The sequence below is a fragment of the Phocoena phocoena genome, chromosome 10 (genome assembly GCF_963924675.1).
Source record: "Phocoena phocoena chromosome 10, mPhoPho1.1, whole genome shotgun sequence".
Classification (NCBI taxonomy): domain Eukaryota; kingdom Metazoa; phylum Chordata; class Mammalia; order Artiodactyla; family Phocoenidae; genus Phocoena; species Phocoena phocoena.
In genome coordinates, this window is record NC_089228.1 from 71781457 (window position 1) to 71808636 (window position 27180).

At 53.8% G+C, this 27180-nt stretch overlaps 1 protein-coding gene across 1 annotated transcript; it reads right to left on the reverse strand.

Annotated features, from left to right (window-relative positions):
• Window positions 1-271: 271 nt before the first annotated feature.
• Window positions 272-8881, reverse strand: PGC (progastricsin). Its single transcript, XM_065885053.1, has 9 exons — window positions 8787-8881; window positions 6701-6851; window positions 6177-6294; window positions 5099-5217; window positions 4272-4471; window positions 2890-3012; window positions 2183-2330; window positions 1300-1398; window positions 272-568 (listed from the first exon to the last, which is right to left on the reverse strand). Exons 1-9 carry the CDS (start codon window positions 8843-8845, stop codon window positions 413-415), a joined length of 1173 nt encoding a protein of 390 aa, XP_065741125.1. The 5' UTR covers window positions 8846-8881; the 3' UTR covers window positions 272-412.
• Between the last annotated feature and the right edge of the window lie 18299 nt (window positions 8882-27180).

Here is a 27180-nt window from a genome sequence, read left to right on the forward strand (position 1 = left end):
GCTTCCATGCCACTACCACAGTCTTCCCTCTCCAGAGAGAAGCTGTGAACAGACTCCAAGCTTTGAGGGATGCAGGGCCCACCCCCAAGCCCTACCCTGTGCCCTATTTCTCTTAGGTTCTCAGTGACCCACTGCAAACCTCCTAGAAACTCAGGGAGAACATGGCACAGCAGAGGCAAATCTGCCCCTGACTCTCATTGCTCCCTTGTCTGAGACCAGGGGCTGCCTTACAGGCCACAACTGCCCTCTAGAAACAACAGGCTGGCCGATATGGAGAAGAAAGATTTATTGTTAGAGAAAGTCCAGAGTCCAGAGAAGGGAGGCTACATGCAGAGAGGAAATGCAGAGAGAACCCTCTGTAGCCTGGGAGGCCCAGAGGGAGAAGGGAGCCCGGGGAATCCAGGCGCTGAGTCTAGGCGGCTGTGGCAAAGCCCACCCTGTTGTTGCCCAAGTCATAGACGGAGTAGTAGGACCTGAGGAAGACGTCCCCAAGGATCCACAGGGGCTGGCCGTTCTGGGAGGGCACGTAGGTGGGCTCGACCCCCAGCATGCAAAAGCTGTCGTCGTTCTGCACAACACAGAAGGGCAACACTCATTCATCCGCTCACACAGTGACGGGGCACTGCTCGGCACAGAGCCCCAGGCCAGCAGCACAGGTGCAGAAACAGGCGAGCCAAAGTTTCTGCCCTTGAGGGCTCACAGGCCAACTGAGCCTCCGGAGCCAGAGTCGGGCTGGTGGGGGATTCTGGCGTGGCCGAGGGCAGGCTGCAAAAGGCCTCCCTCTGCAGGGTCTCCTTGACTCCCTCCTGTTCCTGATTTGGAGCAGGTCAGCCTGGCGGTAAAGTCTTGGAGCCAGACCAACTTGGGTTCAAAGCTTAGCTTCACCCTGACTAGCTATGTGGCCTTGGGCCAGTTACTTAACTCTCTGAACCTCCAAGTTTTTGTTTGTAAAATAGAATCAGTATCTCGCTCATTGAGTGTTGTGACGAGTAATCAGGGAAATGTAGACAAAGTGCTTCACTCAGTGGCTGACTCTCATAAGTGATCAACAAAGAGCCAGCGCCCCTCCCCTCTAATTAATAATAATCATTAATAATAGGTGGCACTCTGCTCTTTCATAGCCTCGTTCCAGAGACGGGGGTTTAGAATCAATGGATGGGGAAAAGAAATCAATGCTGCAAGGCATCAGGAAATGGCGCGAGGTAAGGAGACCCAGAGTTTCTGGCTACCCACCCCTTCCTCCCACCCCTCACCCCATCCCCCATCCCCCAACCTCTCGATGCAGGGGCCAGGACTTACATTGAGGATGTAGGAAGCGGGTGGCAGAGGGAACTGCACACCATTTATGATGAACGTGAGGGTGGGCAGGCTCTGGATGCTGTTACAGTCCACGAAAAACTGCAGAGAGGAACAGGGCCCGGATGCCTCATCTCCCCCCGTGAGAGGACCTGCCAACCCCATCGCCTCAGCCCCTCAGGACCCGGGCCTGAGCCCCAAGCCTGCTTTGGGACTGGAGGCTGCAACACCAATACTGCTCGTGTTACACATGAGGACTCATGTGCAGAGGGTGGGATCTGGGGGGACCTGAGCATCTTTCTCACCCCCAAACATGACTCTTGCTTGAATTTTCCCCATGAGAGAGATTAAATCTACACCCCCTTCTCTGCAAGTGTCCTTTTAAAACACGCAGGTCTGTAGAAAGCATGGCCCATCAGTCCACCAAAGTTAGTGGGAATGCATTAATTAGGCAAACCCTTTGGTGGGCTCAGGAGGGGGCACGGGGCAGAGAGCACGGCCCTGTGGAGGTGAGGGAGCTGTGGACTGAAGGGTTATCCCTTGTCACTCATGGGCTTGGCACCACAGTCTAGTTATTTCCCTCTTACTGCAAAGCCCGGCAGGTGTGTTACCTGTTTCCGCTAAGGGGCTGAAGCTCGGAGGAAATTCTGCCTGGTAGTGACCTCCCCACACCCTTTTATCACAAGCATCTGGCTCCCCTGGATCAGCCTTCGGGCCCCCAGCCAGCTCCCAGCCCCAGTCATCCTGGGGCCCCCACCTCCAGTGCCTGGGGGCGGCGAGAAGCACAGAAGCCAAGGATCAAGCTATTCCTGTGCTCCCAGGAAAAACCACAAATGCCCCCTGGCTGGCCTTCCCCAGGGAAGGGGCACACCTCCACCACACACACCTGTCCATACTGGTCCTCCTCGGCCCCTGTGGCCTGCAGAAGGGAGCTCATGAACTGCTGGGGCACGGTGAGCAGAGACGTGCCAGTGTCCACGACGGCCTGGCAGCCCTGGGAGCACCAGCCCGTGGCCTGGTCAGCAATGAGGAACCTGAACGGTGAGGAGATGGGCGGCCTCAGCACCTCCCAGCTCAGGGCAGCTAGGGGATGAGCTGCAACCGCAGAATCAAGGTGCACCTCCAGAAGATAAGGACTCTGCACAGGTCAATCCAGCCATCCTCCTGCCTCATACCAAAGTCTGTCAAAGGCCACCTATATGGCCTTGGAATCTCTTTCTAAAAAGTTCCAAGGATGGTTTTAGAAACACTGAAGGCCAGGGTTACTGATTCATTGTAAGTACTTCGAGCAAATTATTCCCTCCCCCTCACACACCCCAGTTTTCTAATGTCTAAGCCCCTAGGGTTGGACTACAGGGTCCAAAATGTCTGGGATTCCCAGTCCCGCCCCTTCCTATGTTGTCCCCACCCCACCCTCCTTCTCCAGGCCGACCTGGGCCTTGAAACCCCAGCTGAGGGCAGCTGTGGCTTTGCAGGCGCAGGCCTCTGGGGTCCTCTGTCCCCCCGCCACCCGGCAGTACCCGTGTGACATGAAGTGCCTCCGAGCCTGCTCCGAGGAAGTGCCCACACCCCCAGTGCCCACCACAGACTCACTCCTCAATGCCAATCTGCCAGTACAGCTCCTGGGTGACGGGGGCCCAGTGGATCTGCCCCGTGTACAGGCTGCTGTCCACACCTCCGAAGATGAGTGCTCCCCCGTCCTGAGAGCCCTGCTGGCTGCAGGACATAAAGCAAAAGTGAGTCAGGCAGTGGCTGTGGGAAAGGCAGGAAAACAGAGATCCTGCCCTGGCTCCAGACTGGGGCTCCCTGAGGAACGGCTGTGTCTCCCCTCAGACTGGGGCTCCCCGAGGTCGGGGCCGCGTCTCCCCTCAGACGGGGGCTCCCTGAGGAACGGCTGTGTCTCCCCTCAGACCAGGGCTCCCCAAGGGCAGGGCCGCGTCTCCCCTCGGAATGGGGCTCCCTGAGGGAAGAGGTTGTGTCCACCCCCCACCCCCGCCTGGAGCTCAGGCTTCCCAGTGCCTCAGGCTCCCAGGTACTCCACCAAGCGCTGCCTCTGGGGAAGCCTCTGGTCGTCTGGCCCCCCACCCTGCCACACACCACGTTCTCCATTCCCTTTCACTTTGTGCTGCTGGTGGAGCGTGTCCACGGGAGCCTGACCCAGGCCCAGCTTATTTTTCTGCTGGGATCGGAGGGAGGTAGGGCCCAGGTGGAGGGGAGGGCAGGGCCTCCCCTGTTAGACAGAAGATGAACTTGAGTGTGGAACTGGGCAGAGCTCCTACAGGCTAAACTCAGGGTACTTGTAAACAGAGGCCAGCAACCGATGTAACAGGATAATGTGATTGAAAGATTCAGATAACTAAGCCCCAGAGAGTAGACATTGAGTATCTCTAGAAGGTAGTTGTCTAATTCTGGAGAGGAAAGAAAGTCCACCCCAGGTGACGCCCCCACCCCCACGCCTCCTACTGCCTGGCACCGGGGCCCATCTACATAAATCACTGAGTTGGCTTGTGTTTGTGGTAAGAATAACAACTCGTTAGGAGTTCATGGTGGACCTAGACCAGAAGACTCCAGGACCTGGCTAGAACAATAGATCAAAGGAGATGAAGCAATAGATTTCTACACAAAAGAGGTGTCCAGGTAGAAAACATTTGGTCAGAAGGAAATGATCTAACTGGGGCTCTGGGCAGGAGGTAAGCCCAAGAGGTATGGAGAAAGCAGTAGCAATGCTCAAAGAAGAGCTCAGCTGGAGGAAGGAGAGATACTGTCATGGCCAAGAAATACAAAGAAGAGGCCGAGTGGGCAGGGACAGATGCAGGGGTTGGGGAGGGGAGGAGGAAGAGTCAGAAGCCCAGGAGGAAAGGCCCTGCCAAATATGCCTGCTGGGAGGCCTTCAAATCCCAAAGTGTTGAACCTCAGCCGTCCAGGGCCACGGGGGGAATGGGCTGGGAGCTGGGGACCACCAGGTGGTTCCTTACCTGCTGAGGTAGAAGCTGAAGACTGGGCTGGTGAGGGCACCCTCCTGCAGCATGCCCTGCAGGACGGTGGGGGCCCCGCCCATGGACAGGGCAGGGTAGGCCATGCCCATGATGCCATCGAACTTCGCATAGAGGAAATTGGTACCCGGCTCTTTCTCACTCAGGCCGAACTCCTGGTTGGGGACCTTGATGCCCTGGACCTGGAGGGGAAAGAGAGGATGGGAGATGACAAGTGTATCTCCACCCACCTCCCCCAGGCTCCCCCTCCTCAGACCCCTCAAGGGTCTGTTCTTCATCCCTCCTTTGCTTCTGCTGCCTCTCTTCTTGTCAGGTTTGCAAAAGCCACTTTCTCTTCCAAGAAGCCATCCCCGACTGCTGCAGCATTCCCCACCCCAACCTTCTTCTTCCCGAGGCTTTAAGTTCCTTAAGGACCAGGTCATCCCAACCATTGTGGTGCCCTCGGTGCCTGGCACATGATGGCCCGCAGTGAGGGTTCAATGAGTGAATGGATGAGCTTTTTTTTTGTCTGCACCTTGTGGCATGCGGAATCTTAGTTCCCCGACCAGGAATCAAACCCGTGCCCCCTACAGTGGAAGCGTGGAGTCTCAACTGCTGGACCACCAGGGAAGTCCCTAGATGAGCCTTTATTGTACTGATTTTCTGGCCTGTACGGTAGAGCACTAGGTGTTTCCCATATTTTTCAGGGCCTCCATCTAAGTCTCCCCATCAGACTGTGAGGACTTTGAGGTTAGAATCCAGCTCACAGCCCCGGACTACCTTCCCCACATCTGGGTGTGGGGACAGGGGCAGCCGGCAGTATCACTCACTGTCAGAGTGTCATAGCCGAAGAAGCCGGTGAGGCTGCCACTGCCATACTGCAGGGAGAAGGTCTGCCCATTGGTGGAGTAGGTGGAGGACAGGCTGGGGTTGAAGCGGGTGTGGCTGGCTGCAAGGGAAGGAAAATTCGGGAAGTCAGGCTGGCCCACTCTCAGGCCTGCCGGACTGCCCACCTGTCTCCCAGCCTGGGCTCACATCCTGGGGACTCAACCCTCCCCCCATGCCCCACCCCCCACCGGCCACTGAGTCAGGTGGTGGCCAGCTGACATTCCTGGCACTGGAAGTCCCACAAGAACTGGCCAGCCTTGACTCCAAAGCCCCCTCTGACCTACAGAATCTTGAGATGCCCTAGGATGGTGACCTCCCTATGGGCAGGTTATATAGAATCTATTCATCTCCCTGACCCCCAGCAGATCTCCTGACACATGGCGAGTGCTGAGAAATTACTCATCGGATGAAGGAGTGAATGAACCTCCAGGGCATCTGTGCATTCCCTGACCCTCACCTCACCCCGAGGAGGAGCTGGCCACACCAGGATCCTGAGATAGCCTAGGATGGAGCCAATGAGGGACCTTCTGGACTAGAGGCATCAAGACCCAACCCCCAAGGCTTTGGCAGGGACCAAGGCAGCCCTAGGAAGTGAATATCTCCTGTCTCCAAATACAACTACAGGGAGGGGACCACATCTATATCCTTCTCCCGTGTCCCTTGAGATACTCAGTAAGAACTTAGTAAATGGGGTGGAGTAGCATAGAAAGAGTGTTGTAGAGTGGAGTGGGATGGAATGGCATTGCCCAGAGCAAACAGAACGGAGTGGAGTGGGCTGGGCCGGGCTGGAGTAGGTGAAGGGATATGTATTTGTGAGCAGGGAAGGCAGAGGGGCCACCCAGCTCCATGGCCAGCTTCTTCCCTCTGGCTTGGGCATGTGCCACATGACCCTGGACAAGTCCCTGGTCCTCTCTGGGACTGCAGCTCTCCCCAGCAATCTTTATGAAGTGCGGCCCTTCCCCAGAGGGTGTCAGTGCCCTGCCCTGCCAACCGCCCTCCCCTGCCCAACCTAGCACTCACTGCAGGCCTGGCTCTGGCAGTAGACAGAGGGCACCCACAGGTTGGAGGAGCCAGTATCAAAAAGGACCAGGAAGTTCTGTGGTGGGGTCCCGATGCTGATCTCACCAAAGTAGGCAGCCTGGGCAGGAGAGGGGGGACATGGACGGGCTGTTAGCTCTGGCGGGATCCAGGGACCATCAGGCCCAGGCTCCTCCACGGACAGAGTGACAGAGTGACCAGCCCCACAGCCCGCACCAGAAGCAGGGGCCTGAGCCTGCCCTCCACGCTCGCCCAGAACCCACAGACCTTTGGTCCAAGCCCGCCCGGGGCAGCTGCAAAGGTCTCTGTGGACTCAGCTGCCAGGTCAGCAGGGGGCCCTGAGTGCTCTGCCCGCCAATGAAGTCTCCGGGCTGGCAGGTCTGAGAGACGGGGGCAGGCCCCAGGGGCCGGGTGGGAGGGTGCAGAGAGGTGGGGCGCAGCTCATAGCCCAGGCCTGGTCTTTGGCAGCAGGGAGATGGGGAGCCCCGGGGAGGGTCAGGACTCACGTCCATGTATTCCATGGGCTCGGAGGCCACGCTGAAGTCACTGAAGCGGTACTTCTGGGCGGGGTCATACTTGTGGGTCCTCAGGAAGTCCTCCAGAATCCCCTTCTCTTTCATGGTCTCACGGATGGACTTTAACTTCTTCACGGGGACTCTGCAGAGGGCTGGGGTCAGGGCAGGACCTCCCTCTTTCCTACAGAGGCTCTAATATCCCAATCTCTCTCTCTCTCCATCTCTGTTTGCCTCAGGCTCCCTGCCGCTCTGTCCCCCTGTGTCTGCAGCTTGTACGTGTCTGTGTGTCTCCCTCTTTCTCCATCTCTGTCTCAATCTCTGGTTCTCTCTGGCTTTTTCTCCCTCTGCCTCTCATTTTCTTCCTCTTTCTTTCTCTTTCTTTCAAAACTCTTCTCAGGACTTGCTCTGAGATTCAGAAAACAACTGACTTCACCCATGCATGCCCCCACCCCATCGCATGGGTCCTCATCCCACCCTGGTCCTCCACTCTCAGATATCCCATAAACACTTTCCCAGGCAGGGGAGAGGAACTTCAGACATTACCTTTTGTAGGGTTTGTACATTTTTGTTCTGTTCTGTTTTGTTTTTGTTCTTTTTGGCCGTGCCGCATGGCTTGCGGGATCTTAGTTCCCTGACCAGGGATGGAACCCGCGCCCTCAGCAGTGAAAGCGCCGAGTCCTTAACCACTGGACTGCCAGGGAACTCCCAATTTGTGCATTTTTAAAAAAGGTTTCAGAGGGACTTCCCTGGCGTCCAGTGGTTAACACTCTGCTCTTCCACTGCAGTGGGACCGGGTTCAATCCCTGGTCAGGGAACTAAGATCCCACATGCTGTACAATGTGGCCAATAAAATAAAATAAAAGTTTCGCAGATGGCAAAGTTCACCCCAAAGAAAGTCCTCTGGTACAGTGGCTGTCAGGCACCTGGTGCCGGTTGGCTGTGACAGAGCACAGGACCAGGGGAAGGGCACTAGACTGGGGACTCAGAAGACAGGTTCCTAGTTCTGCCCCTGCAGCAACTTGTCTGGCCTGGATCAATCATGCTCCTCTCAGGATGCAGGGCCAGTGGGGAGGTTGGCCTGGTTGGTCCGGAGCCCAAATCAGCTCTGGAACTGTATGTGCTGAATTATGGGTTTCTGCCCATGTCTTCCCAGACCTGCTTGCTGCCATTGCCTAGGGGTCTCTGCGGGTCCACCCAGGCCTTGTTCCAGGCTCCAGAATTCCTGCTGCTTTCACTTCTTTCCCCATCTCTTCCCCATTCCCCCAAGACCCTTCATTGTCCAGAAATTCTCTGCTAAACCCATTCACCTTGAGCTATGAAGGCTGATGGTTGCTGCACCCCATCACAGTTACAGAATTTGCATATTCAAAGAAGTTTCTGAGAGGAGCCATCTCTTTGCCAAAAAATCACTCTTTAGTGGTAGAATAGCAAGCAGAGTGGCAGGCGGGAGTCCTCCTGATGTCCTGTGAGCTGTGCCGCCTCGTTCCCTATCCCCTGACACCTCAGCGTGTAGAGATTACATGACGGGTGTTTCTGCTTAGATGATTTTGGCATCTACCAAATCAATTGGGGGCTTTAAGGAAAATACTAGCAAACGTCTCCCTCTCTAGAAATAATTGTACCGGCCGTTCAGCATCTGCTTGGGTGGTAGTCACCCTTATTCTCCCTGTTTCCTATCCATGTTTTCTCATCAGTGGGGGACGGGATGGTGCTTCTCCCTTTGACTGGAAGTTCCCTGAAAGCAGAGGCCATATCTCCTCCTACCGCTGAGTCCTGTCCTACACCGATTCAGGGAGCCTTCCCTGTCCAGAAGTCCCAGAGCGGAGGCAGATCATCCACAGAGCTTCCTTGTCCCTTCCAACATGTGAGGATAGCAAAAAGATGGGGGTATATGAACTAGGAAGCAGATTCTCGCCAGACACCAAATCTACAGGCACCTTGATCTTGGACTTCCTAGCCTCTAGAACTTAGAGAAATAAATTTCTGTTGTTTATAAGCCATCCAGTCTATGGTAGTTCATTTAAAAGTAAAAAAGGCTGCCCAGGCTCCTGCCCCAGCAGCCAGGCCCCAGACTCACTTGATCACGGCCGCCTCCAAGGTCTGGAGGCAGACGAGGGCTACCACCATCCACTTCATGATGCCGATTCCCAGCTGGCCACAGTAGAGAAGCAGCTCAGAGTTGTGGCGTCAGAGTGGAGTGAAGGCCTGAACACTCCTTCCTCCTTTATACCCCGAGGACCCAGCCCAGCCCCTGCCTCCCTGCCCTGCACCAGCATGACCTCAATCCCCATCATACCCTGGGCTCCACGTATCAGTTATTTCTGTGTGTTTTCCCTTGTGAGGGTGGCTGCAGAGGACTTTTCATCTTATTGACTTTTCAGTACAAGCAGTGGAGGCCAGGAGGTGCGAGCGATAAGAAATCAAAGTTGCCGTAAGATGGAGTGGCAAATATGACTTCTTGTGCAGGAACCAGAGGTGTGAGGTAAGCCTTTTAGGGTGAGGGCCAGAGGAGGGCAGAGTGAGGGCCGTAGGATCTATAGGCAGGTTTTTTATCCTCAGTACTTCCGACACTTTCAAACAAAAAACTCTTTGCTGTGGACACTGTCCTCGGCATTGTAGGATGTTTAGCAGCATCCCTGGCCTCTACCCACTAGATGCCAGCAACAGTCCCCCAGTTGTGACAACCAACAGTGTCTGCAGGCATTGCCACATGTCCCTTTCGGGAGCAAAATTGTTGAGAATCGCTGGTCTATAGGTGATGCACTCAAAGATTCTGACTTAAGTCCTGGTTCCAGCACCCCCAACCCCTTGGGGGATGCAGTTAGGAGTGTCGGGGGTTGATGGGGTCAGTGGCTAGGATGATGGTAATGATAATGGTAGTGGCGAGCGGGATGCTGACGGTGGTGACGTTGGTGGCGTCAGATGCAGATGGTGGGGCTGGGTTGCCAGTGGCTGAAGTCAGAGCTATTGGGGGCAGCTTTGGAGGTTTTCCTGGTCAAATGGGACATTTGGGGCAATTCTCATCATAGTTCAGCAAGCACTCAGGACACACCCACAGAGTAAGTCGCACTGGCTTCTGGTTGTGCCACTGGCGCTGATCTGCAGCAACAGGAGGCCTGGGCAGGGGCATGGGAGGAGGGGACATGCCAGCCCCTGCTTCTGTTCTTCGTTGTCTCTCTTCTTCTGTTCCATTGAGACTCCACCCACGTCTTTTTTTTTTTTTTTTTTGCCTCACTGTGCGGCATAAGGGATCTTAGTCCCCTGACCAGGGATCAAACCCATGCCCCCTGCATTGGGAGTACTGAATCTTAACCACTGGACCACCAGGGAAGTCCCTGCCCATGTCTTTTGTTCTCCTAAAACGCCTGTGTCCCCCATTACCCTCTTCCCCAGCTCTCATCTGTCCTCGTTCCTGCTCCCGAGCCTGATCTGCCGTGTCCTCTGTCCCTCATCTCCGGGTCCTGCCTGCTTCCCAGCTACAAGCTTCTCATTGCCTGAGGTGACCTGGAGCTGGCCCAATGCCCGCCAACCTGGCACTGGAGAATTCTCCATTCTGGGGTGAGTGGAAAAAGTCCCCACGCCAGTACCCTCTCTGCCACCTCACCCCTCACTCAGGGCTCCAAACAGATTTGTCAGGCTCTTGAGCCCCAGGCAGAAGGCCAAGACCAGGCCTGCCAAACACCGATATAATCCAGCCCGTGGGGACTTTCCACTCTGGCCACCTCCACCCACTGCCCGGCCAGAGCCCTGGAGTCTCCCCTGGCCCTGGATGGAGGAGGGGAGGGAGGGCACTAGAGGTCCACCCGGGCCTGGCACAGAGAGGGAGGTACCTGCCTGGTTGTGTCTCAAGGCCAAATCAGCTCCCATTCCTCCCTGCAGTCTCCAGGGACACTGGAGTGGAAGGCAACGTAACGAGGAAGTGCTTTCCCTGGGGTAGGGGAATCTGCAGGTTTGGAAGATCAGGCAAAAGAAAGTCATAGGACCCTTGGAATCTTGCCACATCCTGTGAATATAGCAGAATCCATGGGGTCCCCTAAGTCTTGTGAGGCCAACAAGACTCCACAACATGGCCCTCCAGGGACCCTTTCCTTATCTGGCGGGACCCAAGGAGTCTGATGGCTGTGGGCTAACTGTCCCCAAACCCCAGTCACATCACATCCCTTCTGAATATCCCTGGCCTACTGCATCGAGCCAGGGTACCCTGCTTGGCAGCCAGGCCCTGGGGCTTTACTGCCCCACCTACCCAACCTGACCTGACAGCTCAGTCAGTCCCCTCAGTGTCCCCATACATCCTAAGTCCTTGTCTGCCCTGGCTGCCCTGCCACCACCCAGCCCCCCATTCCTGGAAAGCCCATTTCTCTTCCTTCTACATGTCCAAGTTCTGCCCATCCTTCAGGACCTCTCCTCCTAGAGCAGGGATGTACAGAGTCTGGGGACACTTTAGAAGTCATCCAGGGCTACCTCCCACCAAGGACAGGAGCCCCAGTAAGCCTGACCCACTGGCTGCCCACCAAGTTCATCTTCTACCCCTAAACACTGCACACCCAGCTGGTGCCCTCCCCTTAGTGCCGGATCACACACTGTCTAGGATTGGTCTCCATCTGTCTTCTGGTGTACGTTTCCTTACTCTATAGACTAGAAACTCCTAGAAGGCAGAGATGTGGCTTCCACCTCCCTGGGCTTGGCCCAGAGCTCAGGAAATCCTGAACACTAGATGGAGCCCATGGGATTGTTCTCAATAGGTCTTGGTTATATCTCCCACACCCCATTATCCCAGTGCTCTGATTTCCACCCCACACTCTAAAGGGATCGTGTCAAAATCCAGGGCCTGGCGTCCTCTCATAGAGATGGTTTCCCAGGAAAGAGGCATTATCTCATCACCCTCTGGTCTCCTCTCCCTCTAAGCACCACCTGTCTCAAAACTCATCAAAGGCTCCCTGTGGCTAATTAAATAAAATCCAAACTCATCACCCTGACCTTGAGGACACACTCAGGCTGGCCCCTTCCTACATTTCCACACTTATCTTCCACTACTAACCTACACATGCTCTGTGCTCCAGCCATAGCAATCCCCTTGCTTTCTCCCAGGAGACCTGTTATTTTCCAACCACCGTGCCTTTATCCATGCTGTGGTCTCCATCTGCAACACCCTTCCCAGCATCTCCACCTGCAAAATCTCCTCATCCTTCAAGACCCAGTACAAAGGCCATAAAGCCTTCCCTACTGTGCTCACCTACTCTCAAACTGGTTCCTATTGTGGAGGACTTTGCTTTTCCTCCCCTTATGGTATTTATTTCATACTGTCTTATATCCCAGTGACTTGCCCCAAATCCTATCACTTGTAACTAAAAGAAAAGGTCTTTTCCCTCACCTGGCTCCTTAAACAGCTCATTCACCTTTCAGAGTGACTACAAAAGTGACACTGGTTGCTGGGAGCGTCTCGAGAAGAGATGGCAGCTACGAGCATGCACACTGCCACTGCTAATCCTCCACCCGTGGCAGACATCGCTAATCAAACAGATCACTCTCTTTCATGGTACTGAGACATGGCCTCAGGATCCTTCCCAATCTAGTGTTCATACACCCATTCTCAATTTTGAAATGACAATTCCTGAGTCCCTTAATGGAGGACTTTATTTTTTTTAAATTCTGGATACTAAATTTCATTTAAATTCTGTACATAGACTACTTTTTAAAAAATCAAAATGACATTATTTGCACCATTCTAAATTGCAAAGTTATATTCTAGCTCCTAATGTACACACTGAGATCTTAACGTAGCTGTAATCAGTGTGTAAATACTACTTCTGTTCTGTTCTTGTTATTGAAGATTACTATATACACACATCCATGAATTGAGATAGGCCACACTCTTATCACTCTTGGTGGCTGTACAGTGCTCTATTATCTTGGTAGTAACATTACTTAGCCCTATTCATTTGGGTTGATTCGAATTTCTCATTTCTATCAATAGTAATTGGGCACAAAATAAACATCAACCAAACGAAGAGAGTAGTGAGCTCCTTGTTATCAGAATCATTCAAACAGAGGCTAAAGGAGCACATTTTGAGGAATCCTGGAAGTGGGGTCTCTTGCAGTGGATGTGAGATTGGACTAGGGATCTGAGTTTCACTGTGTATTCTAACCCTGATCTAAGTTTACAGAGCTAAGAGACCTCACCTCAGATCCCAGGTCAGGTACTTTATAAACCTTAAGTCTTCGGCAGCTGTCTACATGAATTTTAGTTATGACTTCGGCTATTATCTTGGTTTTTTAGTTTTTTCCTTAAATTTTGTGTGTTTTATACTTACACCATTATATTGGTTTAATCAAACTTATTGGGGGCAAACTGGAATGGAAGATTTTTTTTTCAAGTTCAAGGATTTATGCTTTTTTTTTTTTTTTTCTTTTTTCTTTTCTTTCTTTTTTTTTTTTTAATAGGCAGAGGGCCCAGTGTAAGCTGGATTCTTCTGACTTGGACCTCCACCTCTGGCTCATCCTCCGACCCCCTAGTTTAAAGCTGCCATGTAAGGCCCTGCAGTTGGGGTCCTCCGCAGCGCTCTTTTTCTTTTGATATAATTTTTGAATTACAGAAAAGTTACATAGTACAGAGACTGCCTGTACACCTTTCATCCAGAATTCCCTAATGTTAACATCTTACATCATAACCATAGTACAATGATCAAACCCAGGAAATTAACCCTGATCTGATACTATTAACCAATTTATAAACCTTATTTGAATTTCACCAGTTTTCCTACTAATGTCCTTTTTCTGATTCAGCATCCAATCTAGGTCCCCACATCACATTAATTTTCATGTCTTAGTCTTCTCCAATCTGTGACAGTTCCTTGGGTGTTTTTTGTTTTTTGGGTTTTTTTGTCTTTTATGACCTCGCTACTTCTAAAAAGTGCTGAGCAGTTATTTTGTAGAAAGTCCCTCAGTTTAGGTTATTCTGATGTTTTCTAATGATGAGATTGATGGCATGCATTTTGAAGCAGAAACCACAGAGGTGATATATCCTCAGTGCATGATATCAGGAGGTATCTGACTATGGATGGGTCTCATTGCTGGTGATTTAACCTTAATTACTTGGTTAAGGTGAGGTCTACCACGTTTCTCTACTGTACAGGAATTATCTTTCCCTTGATAATTAATAAGTATCTTCTGGGGAGACACTTTGAGACTGCGCCAGTCTCCTGTTTTTCATCATTCTTCTGTCCACCAATTTTAACATCTATTTTGGTCCTTGCTTGCAACAGTCATTATGGTGGTGCTTGCCTAATGGTGCTTTTCTATGTCCATCATCCCTTCTACATTTATTAATTAGAACTCTGCTGTAAGGAAGAGCTAGGTTCAAGGTTTTGAAATGGACTCTTCCTCCCCTACCAAAATATCCCATCATCGACATTGTGCCAAGCAGGGTACTTTACGTTTGTTTAATCAGGCAACCTCACAGCAACGCCACTAGGTAGGTTACCTTATCCCCATTCAATAGTGGAGTTCATTTTATCTGTCTGTATCTCAAACAGCTGGAAATTGATCCCTGTGTGTATAAATGGATAGACAGGCTGATTGTTTTTTCTCTGGTCTATTGATTGATGCACCCTTGCTTAAAGACAGCAGCTTGCTTGTCTGCCTTAGGTGGAAAGGGGGATGCATTGGATGGATGGTGAGTCATATATTGCGACCCAGCTGCAGGAAGAGGAAGGATGGGGCAGAGCCTCGGGGGTCAACTGAAATCTGGGATCCAAACGCTATCAGGACCTTTGCTTCTCATTCCTGCTTCACTTTTCTTTCTCTCTCTCTCTCTCTCTCTCTCTCTCTGTAGGCTGCCTTTCTCCACATAACTGGCCACAAGCATCTGAGTTTTACATTTCCAGAGGAAGAATGAAACCAAAGTTCCCAAGAAAGCTCCCTGATTAGCCCATCTTGGGTCAAATGCCCACTCTTGGACCAACCAACTGTGGCCAGCAGGCAGAGCCCTGTAAGAATTGGACTGCTCCCTCAGGAAGCCTTCTGAAGTGTTTAGACAGGAGAAGTCCTCAAAATAAGTAAGGGGATGTTTCTGGGCAAACAATCAGAGATGTCCATGCAGACTTATTGCTGATGACCTATGGACCCTACTTCAAACTCTTCATTCACCTCTCTTTGTATATATTTAAGAATGTGATGCTGATGTGTGATATGGAATTGACTTTAGGAGACCAATCTCCACCACCTGTTGACCATTTGACCCCGATAACTCACTTACCCTTTCGACCCTGAGTTTCCCCGACTGTAAAACAGGGATAATCATCTGCCCCTCAGGGTTGCTAGAATAATCCAATAAAACCATGGTTATAAAAGTGCTAGCACAGAGCAAACCCTCAATAGCTATCAGCTGAGTCAGAATCTTTTTCTTTAAAGGAGGCAGGGGGCTGGGGACAGGGGCTGAAGAGGAAAAGGGACCTCTGGGTAGCGCCGATGATGTTCTGCTTCTTGACCTGTGTTCCAGTCACATGGGTCTGTGAGAAGTCAGTACTGGATACTCATGATACATGCACCTTTCGGTATGTATGTGTGTTAAACATCAGTTAAAAGTCTTATGTTAAAACAATTTTTTTAAAATTTATTTTACACTGTGTTGGGTCTTGTTGCTGCATGCAGGCTTTCTCTAGTTGCGGCGAGCAGAAGCTACTCTTCGTTGCGGTGTGTGGGCTTCTCATTGCGATGGCTTCTGTTGTTGCCCGGCTCTAGGCGCACGGGCTTCAGTAGTTGTGGTGCGTGGGCTCAGTAGTTGTGGCGCACGGGCTTAGTTGCTCTGCGGCATGTGGGATCTTCCCGGACCAGGGATCAAACCTGTGTCCCCTGCATTGGCAGGCGGATTCTTAACCACTGCGCCACCAGGGAAGTCCCTAAAGTCACATTTTAAAAAGAAGGAAGATAATTCCCTGGTGTCCAGTGGTTAGGACTCTTGCGCTTTCACTGCCAAGGGTTTGGGTTCTATCCCTGGTAGGGGAACCAAGATCCCGCGAGCCTCACAGAGCAGCCAGAAAGAAAAAAAAAAAAAAAAAAAGAGGAGGAAGAGAAGGAAAAGGAGCAAGGAGACAGAACACCTGTCCTCAGAGACACCCCCCACCAAAGATGAAGGGGGGAGGCAGCCCCAGCTCAGGGAGTCCCAGGCTGATGTGGGCAGTGTACCTTCACCTGGGCTAACATTGTCCACAAGAGTAGAAAAGCAGAGATGATTTCAGGTGCAACAAGGATGAACATGTCTTTTCCACATAGCTGTGTATTTATTATCATATATTTTAATACAGATACATATCGGACACATCACACCCATGATTTCACGGACTAGGGGTGTTTGTGACATCCTCCTAACGGAGGAATGTCAGAAAGCAGCAGAATTACAGCCTGAAACCCTTGTCACTGAGGAGTTAGTCTCCTAGGCTGGCCACTGCGGGGAGGGGCAGAGCCTCAGTTACCTGAGGACCCCAGGGCCCCCAGCCCTAGAGTCTAGGTGTTAGATTTCTCCTCTCCCTCCACCTCCCCGGCCCCGGGCCGAATGTGGAGGGACAGTCTCCTAGATGTGAAATCCAGCCAGGAACTCCCAGCCTGTCGCCCCACCAGGGCACTGCCCAGAGGTGGCCCTCTCCATTTGACAGGCAGGACAGCTGTGAGCACAGGGTCAGCCATCCTGCCAAAGTGAGGGCTCCATGTCTGTGGCTCTGTCCACACTGCCGGCTCAACGTCCTCCCAGACTACTGTCCCACATCTCCAGAAATGGCACCTTGCACAAGCCAGAGAGCAGCTGGCAGGGAAACCTGACCAGGCCTCTGCCCCACCCCCCAACGTTAGCAGATTCTAACCGGGGGGCCACACTCAAATAGTGCAGAGATCATGAGGGTGGTATTTGAATGACTAGATCTGGGACCCACTGACCTGTATTGAGTGGGCATGAAAGTCGAACTAATCTCACCCCTCTATTTAACTCCCCAGCCACCCACCTTGCTCCTCAAAGCCAGAGCCTACAGCTGCTTTATTTGGGGTCTCCCAGCTCTCAGCCCTGAGGAGCAGAGTTTGGCTAGAGTGAGTGAAAATAGGGGCTCCCCAACTTCCATGAGACCCAGAGGTTGTGCCTCTGACCAGGAAGATAAGGCAGAGCCGGTCTCTACAGCAGCAGCCAGGCCCACCTTGTCATTGCCCACGTCAGAGATGGAGTAGCAGACCCTCAGGAAGATGTTTTCAGGGAGCCATGGGGGCTGGCTGCACTCTGAAAGTAGGAACGTGGGCTGAAACCCCATGAGGCCGTTGCTGCAATGACCCAGAGGAAAAGAAGTGAAGCGATCAGTAGGCAAGTCTCATGGGTTAAGGAAAGAACCTGAGCTCTGAAATCAGAGAAGCCTGGGGTCAAATCCCAGCCCACCTCTGCCTGGCTTTGTGACATTGGGCAAGTCACTTAACCTCTCTGAGCTTCAGTTTCTCATCAGTTGAGGGAGGGAGATAATATGACCCATTGCTGTGTTCTGAACGATGAATACAAGTTAGGCTGGTGAAGGGAGTGAGAAAAGAACATTTCTGGCAGGCAAAATAACACCTGCAAAGGGCCTGAGGCAGGAAAGAGGAAGTGATGGGGCCAGTGAGGCTGGAGTATAGCAGTGAGAGGGGTCCCCTGAAGGAGGCAGAGGCCCAACCACCAGAGCTGAGGCTTTCAGGCCTTTTTTAAAACCACAACCCACAGTTAGAAATATATTTTACATCATAACCTTATATACACATACATACAATGTATAATGAAAACAAAAGCTTCACCCCCCCATAAAAATTCTAGTCCACAGTACATGGGATGCACCCAATTTTCCTATTCTATTTGTTTCTAAAGTGCTGGTTCCAATCAACTGAACTGATTTCTAATGCGCTGTGAGCTGCGATTTGAAAAACACTGATGTCTATGGCATTGAGCACATGTGTGCGCACTCCACTCTCAGCTGTCATCTGTCACGTAAACAATTAATCACAAGTGTTCAGAGAGCAGGGTGGTGTCTCCTCCCTCCTCTGTGTCCCCCGAAGAGGAGGTCCAGAGGATGCTCCAGGCATATTTGTTAGTTAGGAGCAGGGTGGAAGGCTGGGAGAGAAGCAGGGCCTGGCCCGCCACGTTTGGAGGTTTGAGTAATCTAAAGAGGACCCCGTGACCACCATTCTTGGACAAATGGAATGGGGACCACCCACACGTGGTAAGGGCCAGGTTTCGGGTTTAAGAAGGGGCTGATCATTACCTGTTGGGGTGATAGCGGTACCCACTTCCAGGATTATCAGGAGGATTTGAAGAGCAAATACACACAGAGCCTCAGCTCAGCATCTGAACCAGGAAGAGCCACCAGCACTTACAGGGTGCTCAGCGTGTGCCTGGCCCTCTTCTAATCACTCTAATTCTACCAGTCTGTTTAATCTCACCAGGACCTTACTCATAAGGTAAACACTGTATTGTCCCTATTTTACAGATGCAGAAATGGAGGCTCAGAGAAGTTTCGTGACTTGCCCGAGGTCACAAGGCTCAGAAGTGGCAGAACAAGGATCCTGATGCAGACAGACTGGACCTCAACGACTCCACATACGGCATCTCAGAAAGTTCTGGATAAATGGTGGTTCCTGGTATTACGCTTGTGGGAGAAGTTGGTAAGATGATCCTTAAGGTCTTATGCAAATCTGACATCCCAAGAGCTCTACGGGCTCCCCGCCTCCATGCCCAGGTATGAAGGAGAAGCGAGAGAGAGATGGGGAGAGTCGTAGAGATGAGGTGCTGAGGGCCCAGCAGAGAAAGTGGATGCCACTGATGGTGAAGGGACTGGTGAGTGGGCTCTGGCCACTGCTGTAGTTGGTGACAAACTGGAGAAATGATAAAGGATGCAGAGACAGGCGGTCAGAATCTGCTCCCCCAGGGCTCCGGGGACAGAGGTGGCTGGTCTCACAGCCCGGAAATCCATCCTGCACCCAAATCCTTCCTCCCTGGTCTCTCAACCTCCCAACCTTCCTCTCCCCCACAGCTGCAGATATGTCCCCACCCCAGATAATGCCCCAGTGAAGGCACCAAGATGGAGTCCAAGCCGGTAGGGCAGAAATACGAGCAAGGGCTGTTGCTAGGGGAGCCTTTGAGGGAGAGGGGGCAGGGAGGGGGCAGGGCAGGGAGATCCCGCTGCACCTGGCATGAAGCAGCTGGCAGGGAAATGACATGCACACCCTCAGGGAATTTGGAAGCAGCACCTCAGGTGAGTGTCCTTTGACTTCCCAGTGACAGCGGGTTGGGGTGCCTCCCTCTCCTTGGCTGTTCCCTGGGACCCCAGTGAGCTGTGTCAGCTGACCACAGATCTGCTCAGGGACAATGATGAGGGAGTTGCCTGTTTCCATGACAAGCAGGCAGCCCTGGGAGCACCAGTCAGTGAGCCAGTGCCCTATGGATAACCTGTAGGAATCATTAGAGGTCAGAGATCACGTCATCCCTCCCCCAGCCTCCATGCAGGCTCTCCCTTAAAGCAGTCCCTGGGTCTGCCCTGGGCTGGGAGAAGCCCTACATTTTTCCCAAAGGAAGCCCCCCAGGCCTCCTCCCTTAGTGGGGGGATAGGATTTGAATCTCCCCACCCGTGGAAGATGATCTGCCGGTAACTTGGGCAACCACAGGGCTCCAATAGACCTCACCTGTGTACAGCTGGCTCTTCTCACCGCCAAAGGTGACTTCTCCCATGGTGATGTCATCTTGTCAGCTGCAGACCAGAGACATAGACTGTGGAGGAGGCAGCTGTGGGGTGACTGGACCCCCATTTCTGGAGCCTACTCTCTGAGTCAGCCCTCTTGTACCTCCACAGCCCCTGGCTCAGGGTGGGGCTTCCGGCCAGGTCTCCATAAGCCCCTGTCCAGTACCATCTGCAGAGAGAAGAAGAATCTCCCAGGCGGCGGGGGTCCTCTCGCCTGGTAAGAGAGAAGCTGACCACGGGCTCTAGAATCAGGCTCCGTTTGAAAAAGCCATCCATGCCTGTGGTAACCCCACTGCAGAGATGGAAAAGGAGGCCAGGCCCTTTATCCCATTAAAGTGGATGCTTTCAAAGGTGGTGTCCGGCTCCGTCTGGCTTAGGCCAAACCCCTGGCTGGTGATGGCCAAGCCCTGGATCTGCCCCGCCACAGGAGAACGCCCCTGGGGGTGGCCCTCAGGAGGCCAGGGCCCTGCAGCTTCCCTCAGCAGGAAGGAGGCTCTACCCCCAGGACTCTGTGAGAATGCGAGTCCTGTGTGGCACAGAAGCGGTGGCCTCGGCGAGGAGTTTGTCCATGGAGGGCTCACACAGCCGGAAGTGTGTGTACTTGAGCGTCAGGAACAGGGATGGAGGTCAGGACCCCGCTCCTTCCCTCTCTCCGCACTTCCACAGCACCCCATCTGGTCCCTGCAGTGACCTGAACCCCACCTTTTGGCTCCAACAGCTCCCTGCGGGCCTGACTTGGACTCATGCATGACTGCCCAATTTTCTTGACTCTTTAAGTATATCCCCCCGGACTGGGGCTCCCCGAGGGCGGGGCCGCGTCTCCCCTCAGACCAGGGCTCCCTGAGGGCAGGGCCATGTCTCCCCTCAGACCGGGTCTCCCTGAGGGTGGGGCCGCGTCTCCCCTCAGACGGGGGCTCCCTGAGAGAAGGGGTTATATCTCGCCCTCTGGGGCAGGCGGGGGCCCCATGGGGGCTGGGGCAGGGTCTGTACTGAGTTGTTGGGGGGCATGGATTGGGGGGCATGGAGGCTGGCGAGGCTTCAGGGGAAAGTCTGCGAGGTGGCCCTTAGAGCCAGCGAGCTGGGTGGGGCTCAGGAACCCCTTGCTGGGTAATGCCCTTGTATAAGGAGGCCCTGAGGGCCCCAAGTGTCCTCGTTTGGGATGCCTGAGAGAGGGCAAGGGGCCACCAGGCCTCGCTACGTGTCACAGGTCATCACCGAGCATCCCCTGTGCCCAGTCTATCCACGTGCAGACCCGCTCAGCAAAGTGCCGTTCAAACCGAGGGTCTCATCCCATTAGCTGATGGTGAAGTCAATCTGGTAGATCCTGAAGAGGGTTCTTTTTTATTTTTATTTTTTTAATAAATTTATTTATTTTAGGCTGTGTTGGGTCTTCGTTGCTGCATGCAGGCTTCCTCTAGTTGCGGCGAGCGGGGGCTACTCTTCGTAGCGGTGCGCAGGCTTCTCATTGTGGTGGCTTCTCTTGTTGTGGAGCATGGGCTCTAGGTGCGAGGGCTTCAGTAGTTGTGTCACATGGGCTCAGTAGTTGTGGCTCGAGGGCTCTAGAGCACAGGCTCAGTAGTTGTGGCGCACAGGCTTTGTTGCTCCGTGGCATGTGGGATCTTCCTGGACCAGGGCTCGAACCCGTGTCCCCTGCATTGGCAGGTGGATACTTAACCACTGCGCCACCAGGGAAGCCAAAGGGCTCTGTTTAAAATGCCACTGACTGGAACAGAATAAATCAGAGTGCCATTCAGACAACACGGCTATGCAGTGCCTGTGTGTGTGTGTGTGTGTGTGTGTGTGTGTCTGTGTGTGTGTGTCTGTGTCTGTGTGTGTGTGTGTGTCTGTATCTGTGTGTGTGTCTGTGTGTGTGTGTGTGTGTGTGTGTCTGTATCTGTGTGTGTGTGTCTGTGTGTATGCATGTGTGTCCTGGCTCATGACGCAAGATGCTGAAAGGGTCCCACGCTCACACTATCTGGGATGTACACGTACAAACACACATACATATGCAGGGACGCACTTGCCCGTCTCCCTGCTCACATCCAGGCCCGGGCTCCGGCTCCCCCAGAGGCAGCTTGTGTGTCTCCGCGTGTGCCCAGACACACCTTCCTCTAAGCTGGGCAACAAGGAAACTCTCCCATGATCCTCCTCCACCCTGTCCCTTGTCCTCCCCTTCCTTTCCCCCTTTCCCCCTCTTCCTCCACGTGGTCCTCCCTTCTCCTCTTTTTCCCTCCTCCTTCTTGCCTCCCTCCTTCTCCCTGCCCTTCTCCCCGCTTCCCCTCCCAACTGGCCATGTCCCTTCTAAGCCCTTGCTGAGAGGTAAGCCCAGGACCTCCTCTCAGTGCAGTGTCTGGACCAGGGAAAGCCCCCTCCGTGCAACTGCATCTCCTAAGGCAGAAATGAGGACAAGGGGTCTGGCTTTAGCGTAAGACAGTCAACCTCAGGCCAGAGCTGACTACCCTGTTCATGGGGTCACCCCATGGATCTGTACCGCCTCCCTCAATTTCTCCCCCAGAGAGAGTGGCTCACTTGACAGTAGGGGCTGGAAACTTCCAGAGACTCCCTGCTGTTCTTGACCAGTCTCCCCTTTAAGTCCCCAGACCTGTCCAAAGGGACCAGCAACCCGTGCTCCTGTGCCCCGTGTCCTCCTGAGATCTTGCGGGGGTGAGGTGAGGGCAGCAGGGTGCTAGGCAGTCCATGGGGAGAGGTTATTTGGATGGAGCTGGCCTTGGCCACAGACCAGGTCTCCGGGGTGGGGAGTGCTGGGGTTTGGGGATTGGGTAGCAGGAAGGGGAGTCCTTTGTCCCAGATTGAGGCATATCAAAGGCCAGAGAATCTAATCGGCAGGGCCTGGATAAGGAGCAGGAACTGAGTCTGTTCCAAAAGTCCCAAACCAAACACTGATAATGGATCCAGGAAGCTCCGTCACCTCTCCCATCCCACGGCCCCTAAGTGGGCCTCAGATAGACACGGTTATGGTCCCAGGACTCCAGCCCAGATCGCAGCCCATCTAGTGTGGGTTTTGGAGAGGTGGGCCCATGAGTGGCAGCGTGGAGCCTGCCTGGCCTTTCCCTCTGCTCAGGGCTCCTTGTGTGGGACACCTGGGGCAAGGAGGGGGCCAGGGATTCAGGACAGGGAGCTGGGGACAGGCAACCTCGGGCAGGTACCGGCAGCCACCCCAACTCTCCCCCACATCTTGGCATCTGGAGGGCTTGGCTCCGCATGGCCACTGTGCAGGGAAAGCCAAAACCTCGGGGGCTCTTCACGCACCCAGCAGGGATGGAGGAGAGGAAGGATCCGGAGGCCTGGACACTCCCCAAAGCCACCCCTATTGCATTCCTGGCTGAACATCCCCTTTTCCAGATTCTGAGCATGTTTGGAAGGGGTCTGGCTGACCTTGGCCCAGCTTTCTGCCAAGTCCAGGCATACTCCCCACACCCGGCCCAGATTGTAGGAAGCTGCGACCATGATCCAGAGACTCCAGGAGGATTTCTGAGGGTTTCACCTTTGTCCCTTTGTAGGATAAAGTGTCACCGCTGCTCAGTGCTGGCCCCGGCCTCTAGTGGCTTGTCCTCCGGGCTCTGTCTGCCTACATGGGCCACCCTCTGTGTGCTGAGATCCCCCAGGCCTGCTCTGGACAGTAGAGCCCCCTCCCACCTGCATCGTTGCAGCCTCACCTCCCAAAGTTCTGGGGGCGGGATGGGGGCTCAGCATCCAGCTCTCCCCTGGTCGTAGGTCTGGCAGAGAAAAGACACAGAATCAGAGGTGCGGGAGCAGCAAGGTGGGCCTCTGCAAGGTCTGGCCTGACCCCGGGGGTGCGCACAGTGGAGCCCTCAGCTCTGAGTCATGGTGTCTGAGGACCCAACTTCTTAGCCTCTGGCCCCAGTGATGGGTCACTGTGTCAAGAGGCATTCTCGCAGGCCTCCCACTGAAATCTGTCCCTCCTCCCCGCCACATTCCTTTTCCATTCAGTAAAAGGCATCCCTCCCTGTAGGGCCTGGATAAGGAGCAGGTCCCAGACCTCAGAGACCTCCTTTCCCACACCTCGCCCGCTATCATTTCCCTTGTCCCATTGGGTCTACCTCAAAATATATCCCACATCTGTCCTCTTCTCTCCTTTCCCACTGCCACCAGTGGGCTCCCAGCCATTGTCATTTCTCCCCCAGATTACAGCAGGTCTCCCCACTTCAGCCCTTTCTACACGCCTCCCCTCCTCCCACCTCCACACCGCAGCCAGAGCCATCCTATTAGACCTCAAGTCAGTCTCTGCTCCCAACCCTCCAATAGCTAATCCAGTCACCTCCCCGGCCCATAGAACCCTGCATGTCCTAGATCCCCCACCCCGATCCTTCCCCCTCCATCACCCCTCTCCAGCTGCACAGGCTTCCTTGGACCCTGTCACTTTTCCTGAGCCCCACCGGGCCTTCGTACTTGCTGTTCCCTTTGTCTGGATCTTCCTTCCCTTAGCTGTTCACTCAGCCTTCTTCAGGCCTCTTCCCCACTGTCACCTCCCCAGCGAGGTCTTTTCTGACATGTGGCCCATTCCTTCCACTCAATCACATTGTCCCTTCTGCAGTTTCTTCAAAGTTATGTCTTCCCTGAAGTTAACTTGTTCATTTGATTAATTAGCTGGTTAATCGTCTCACCCTTAGTAGAATGTAAGTTCATGAGGGCAGGGCCTTATTTGTCCTTATGGCTGCCGTGTCCCCACCCACCCCCATGCCTGGCATATAACAGGCACTCAATAACTATCTGTTGAGTGAGTGGACAGGTGAATGCCCACACCTGGTCTGGTCGGAGCCCCACAGCTGCCCCCTCCAATCACATGTGGACACACGGCCTGCTGTTCCAAAGCCCGTCAAGTGCAGTCACCTCCGCCTCCTCCTTCCCTCACCATCTAGCTCCCGGCCCAGCCGCTCCTCTCCTCCCAGCCCCACGCCCCCAGCTTAATTGCTGGGGCCCACACTTCCAATTCCTTCCCCAAATCCTCCCCACCCTTCATGGTCCCCCTTTGGCCAGCTTCCCCACATCACTGGCTGTTGCTATGACAACCATAGCAGAGCAAAACTTGGGCTCTGTGTCAAGCGCCCACTGAGCGCTTTACGTGCATTTTCTTATCTACCACACAACAACGTTGGGAGGTAGGTGTTATTAGTTTCCCTTAATAAATGAGGAAACAGGTTCAGAGAGGTTGAGTGATCTGTCTGAGGTCACACAGATTTCAAATGGCAGAGGCACGTGGTCTGTAATCCTGTCTTGTGTGAGCCTCGCTTCTCCAACTAGACAGTGAGATCTGGGGAGGTGGGGCTTTGTCAGGACTCAGCGCCCATGACCCAGATTTTGAAACTTGGACCCGCTATGTCTAACGATGGCTTGGGAAATCAAGGCCACTATACTTGCATGACCGTGCCTGGGGTACCCCACCCCAACCCTGATATAGCAATACATTGATAGATTCCCCAGGCCTTTTCATCCCAAGAGGAAAGGAGCTCAAAAGGAAAGATCTTGGCCAGCACCAGCCCATCTGGGCCAGAGAAGCAAGGTGCCTCAAAGAACACCTGGAAACTTCCCCACCCCCACTCAGCCCGATGCCCCCTACCCCTCCTTCCATGGCTGCTCCCATCTGCCCGCAAGCCCTCCTCAGACACGGCTGCCCTGCTCTCCCCAGCCCAAGCAGCACACAGTCAAGATTAGAGGTTTCATGGCTTTTACATTCCTCTTCCCCAGAGCCAGAGTCCCCAGTCCCCCATCTCCTCACCCCCAAGTCTTGTCCCAGCCACACTCTTTCTGGGATCTTCTCACCCAGAGGGGAACCGTGCCAGGCTAAAGGAGGGGCAGGTGGAGGGAGGCGACGGGACCCGCAAGGGGCCAGGCCTCCCCAGCTGAAAGAGCTGACCAGAAGGAGAAAAGACAGCTGAGGAAAGACCCCCGTTAATGAGCAGGCACCAGGTGTGGTTAAGGTGCTTCCTCCCTGCCCCTGGCACTGCTCATTAGCTCGGTCATTATATTAATAATCCCTTAAGAAAGAGCATAATGACAGCGCACAGCTGGAGCACGAGTGATACTCCCACTCGCCTGACTTCCCCAGCCCCAGTCCACAGGCAGCCACAGGGTCCCTGAGGCAGGAATGTCCATCCCCAGAGAGGCCAAGAGAGGGGTCCACCTGGTGAGCAAGGTAAGTGGTAGCAAGGCTCCCTACCAACCACTAACAGGCAGAGTGAAGCTTCCAGAAGAGCTAGGCTGAGAACCCCACATGTCGCAGCGAGTCCTTGTGACCCACCAACCACAGAGAACTCCCTCCCAGCCCCATTTCTGTCTTTCCGTCACTTCCAGGTTCACCGCGAGGGCTGGTGCCTCTAGATTCCAGGACAGACCCAGATCAACAACAAGAAATGTCAGCTGAATGGATGGAGGGTTCAGACATTGATTTAACAAACCAAGAACTCCAACCTCGGGTAGCCGCTGGGGGGCGAGGAATGCTGCAACTGTTTACGTGGAACGTCCTGGTGGCATGCCAGCTCTAAGGTCCCAAGAGCAAGAAGGACCAGTGAAGTGAGTGCTATCTCAGGCAGAAGCATAACGTCTAGAGCGCAGGTCATGCCGGGAAGACATTCTCTTATTTGATCCTCACAATTTCTTTTTTATTTTTGGCCGCAGTGTGTGGCTTGTGGGATCTTAGTTCCCTGACCAGGGATTGAACCCACGGCCTTGGCCGTGAAAGCGCGGAGTCCTAACCACTGGACCGCCAGGGAATTCCCTGATCCTCACAATTTCAAGACGGAGGACCTGTTATTACCCCTGTGTCACAGATGAAGAGACTGAAGCGTGAAGAGGTCAAGTTGTTAGCAAGTGGTAATGCTAAGTTTCAAAGTTCAGCTCCCTTGGCAGAGAGACTAAGCGGTGTGTGGGTCCATGAGCAGAATTAGGACCCACTGAGGGAAAGTTTTAGGGACATGATAAGACCCAAGTGGAGGGAGTACTTGTGAGGTTGTGAGCTCCCTGTCTGGGGAGCGTGTGAGCAGAAACCTGATCAGCATCTCCAGGAATCCTGTTGAAGGGATCCCCGTATGGGTCCCAGCTTAGCTGACCTACAAGATTCCATCCTGGACTCTGTGATTCTGTAGAAACAGAGCCCTGAGGGGTCCACACAGGCCCTCTCACCCCTGCCTCAGCCTCCCATGGCCTTTCTGGGGTCTCGGAGGGTCCCTCATTATAAACCCTCCTGCACCTGTATGACTCCCCTTGAAAGTATTGTCAGAGAACCCACCAGAGCTCAGGGCCTCTTGTGGGGCTGAGATGCCTGGAGGAGAAGGCAGCGGGGGCAGGCGAGGTCAGGCCCCCTCCGGCACACCCACCTACAAAGTGGGAGCCTTTCCAAGGCATCGAAAGGGTAGAGGGGCAGGGTCCGTGGGTGGGCACTGGGCCGACCCTAGGGGAAATCAGGTTCACCTTGCCGTCAACCAGGCAAGGCCCTGGCTTGCCATTCAAAAAGATTCCTGAGTGGGAACACTGGGGAATGTGGCCCTTGCTGACACCTGGCCCACTTCTGTCCAGGGCAGCACCCAACACGCTCGCTCTCCCCGCAGCCCACCTGAGGGAACTAAGCCCCTTGAGGCCAGGCTGGGAGAAGTGCCTGGGAAAGACACACGACTGTCAGGCAGCCCCGGCTCAAGCCACTAATTAACTTCATGGCCTGAGGCAAGTCACTTCACCTCGTGACCTGCTTCCTCCTCTGCA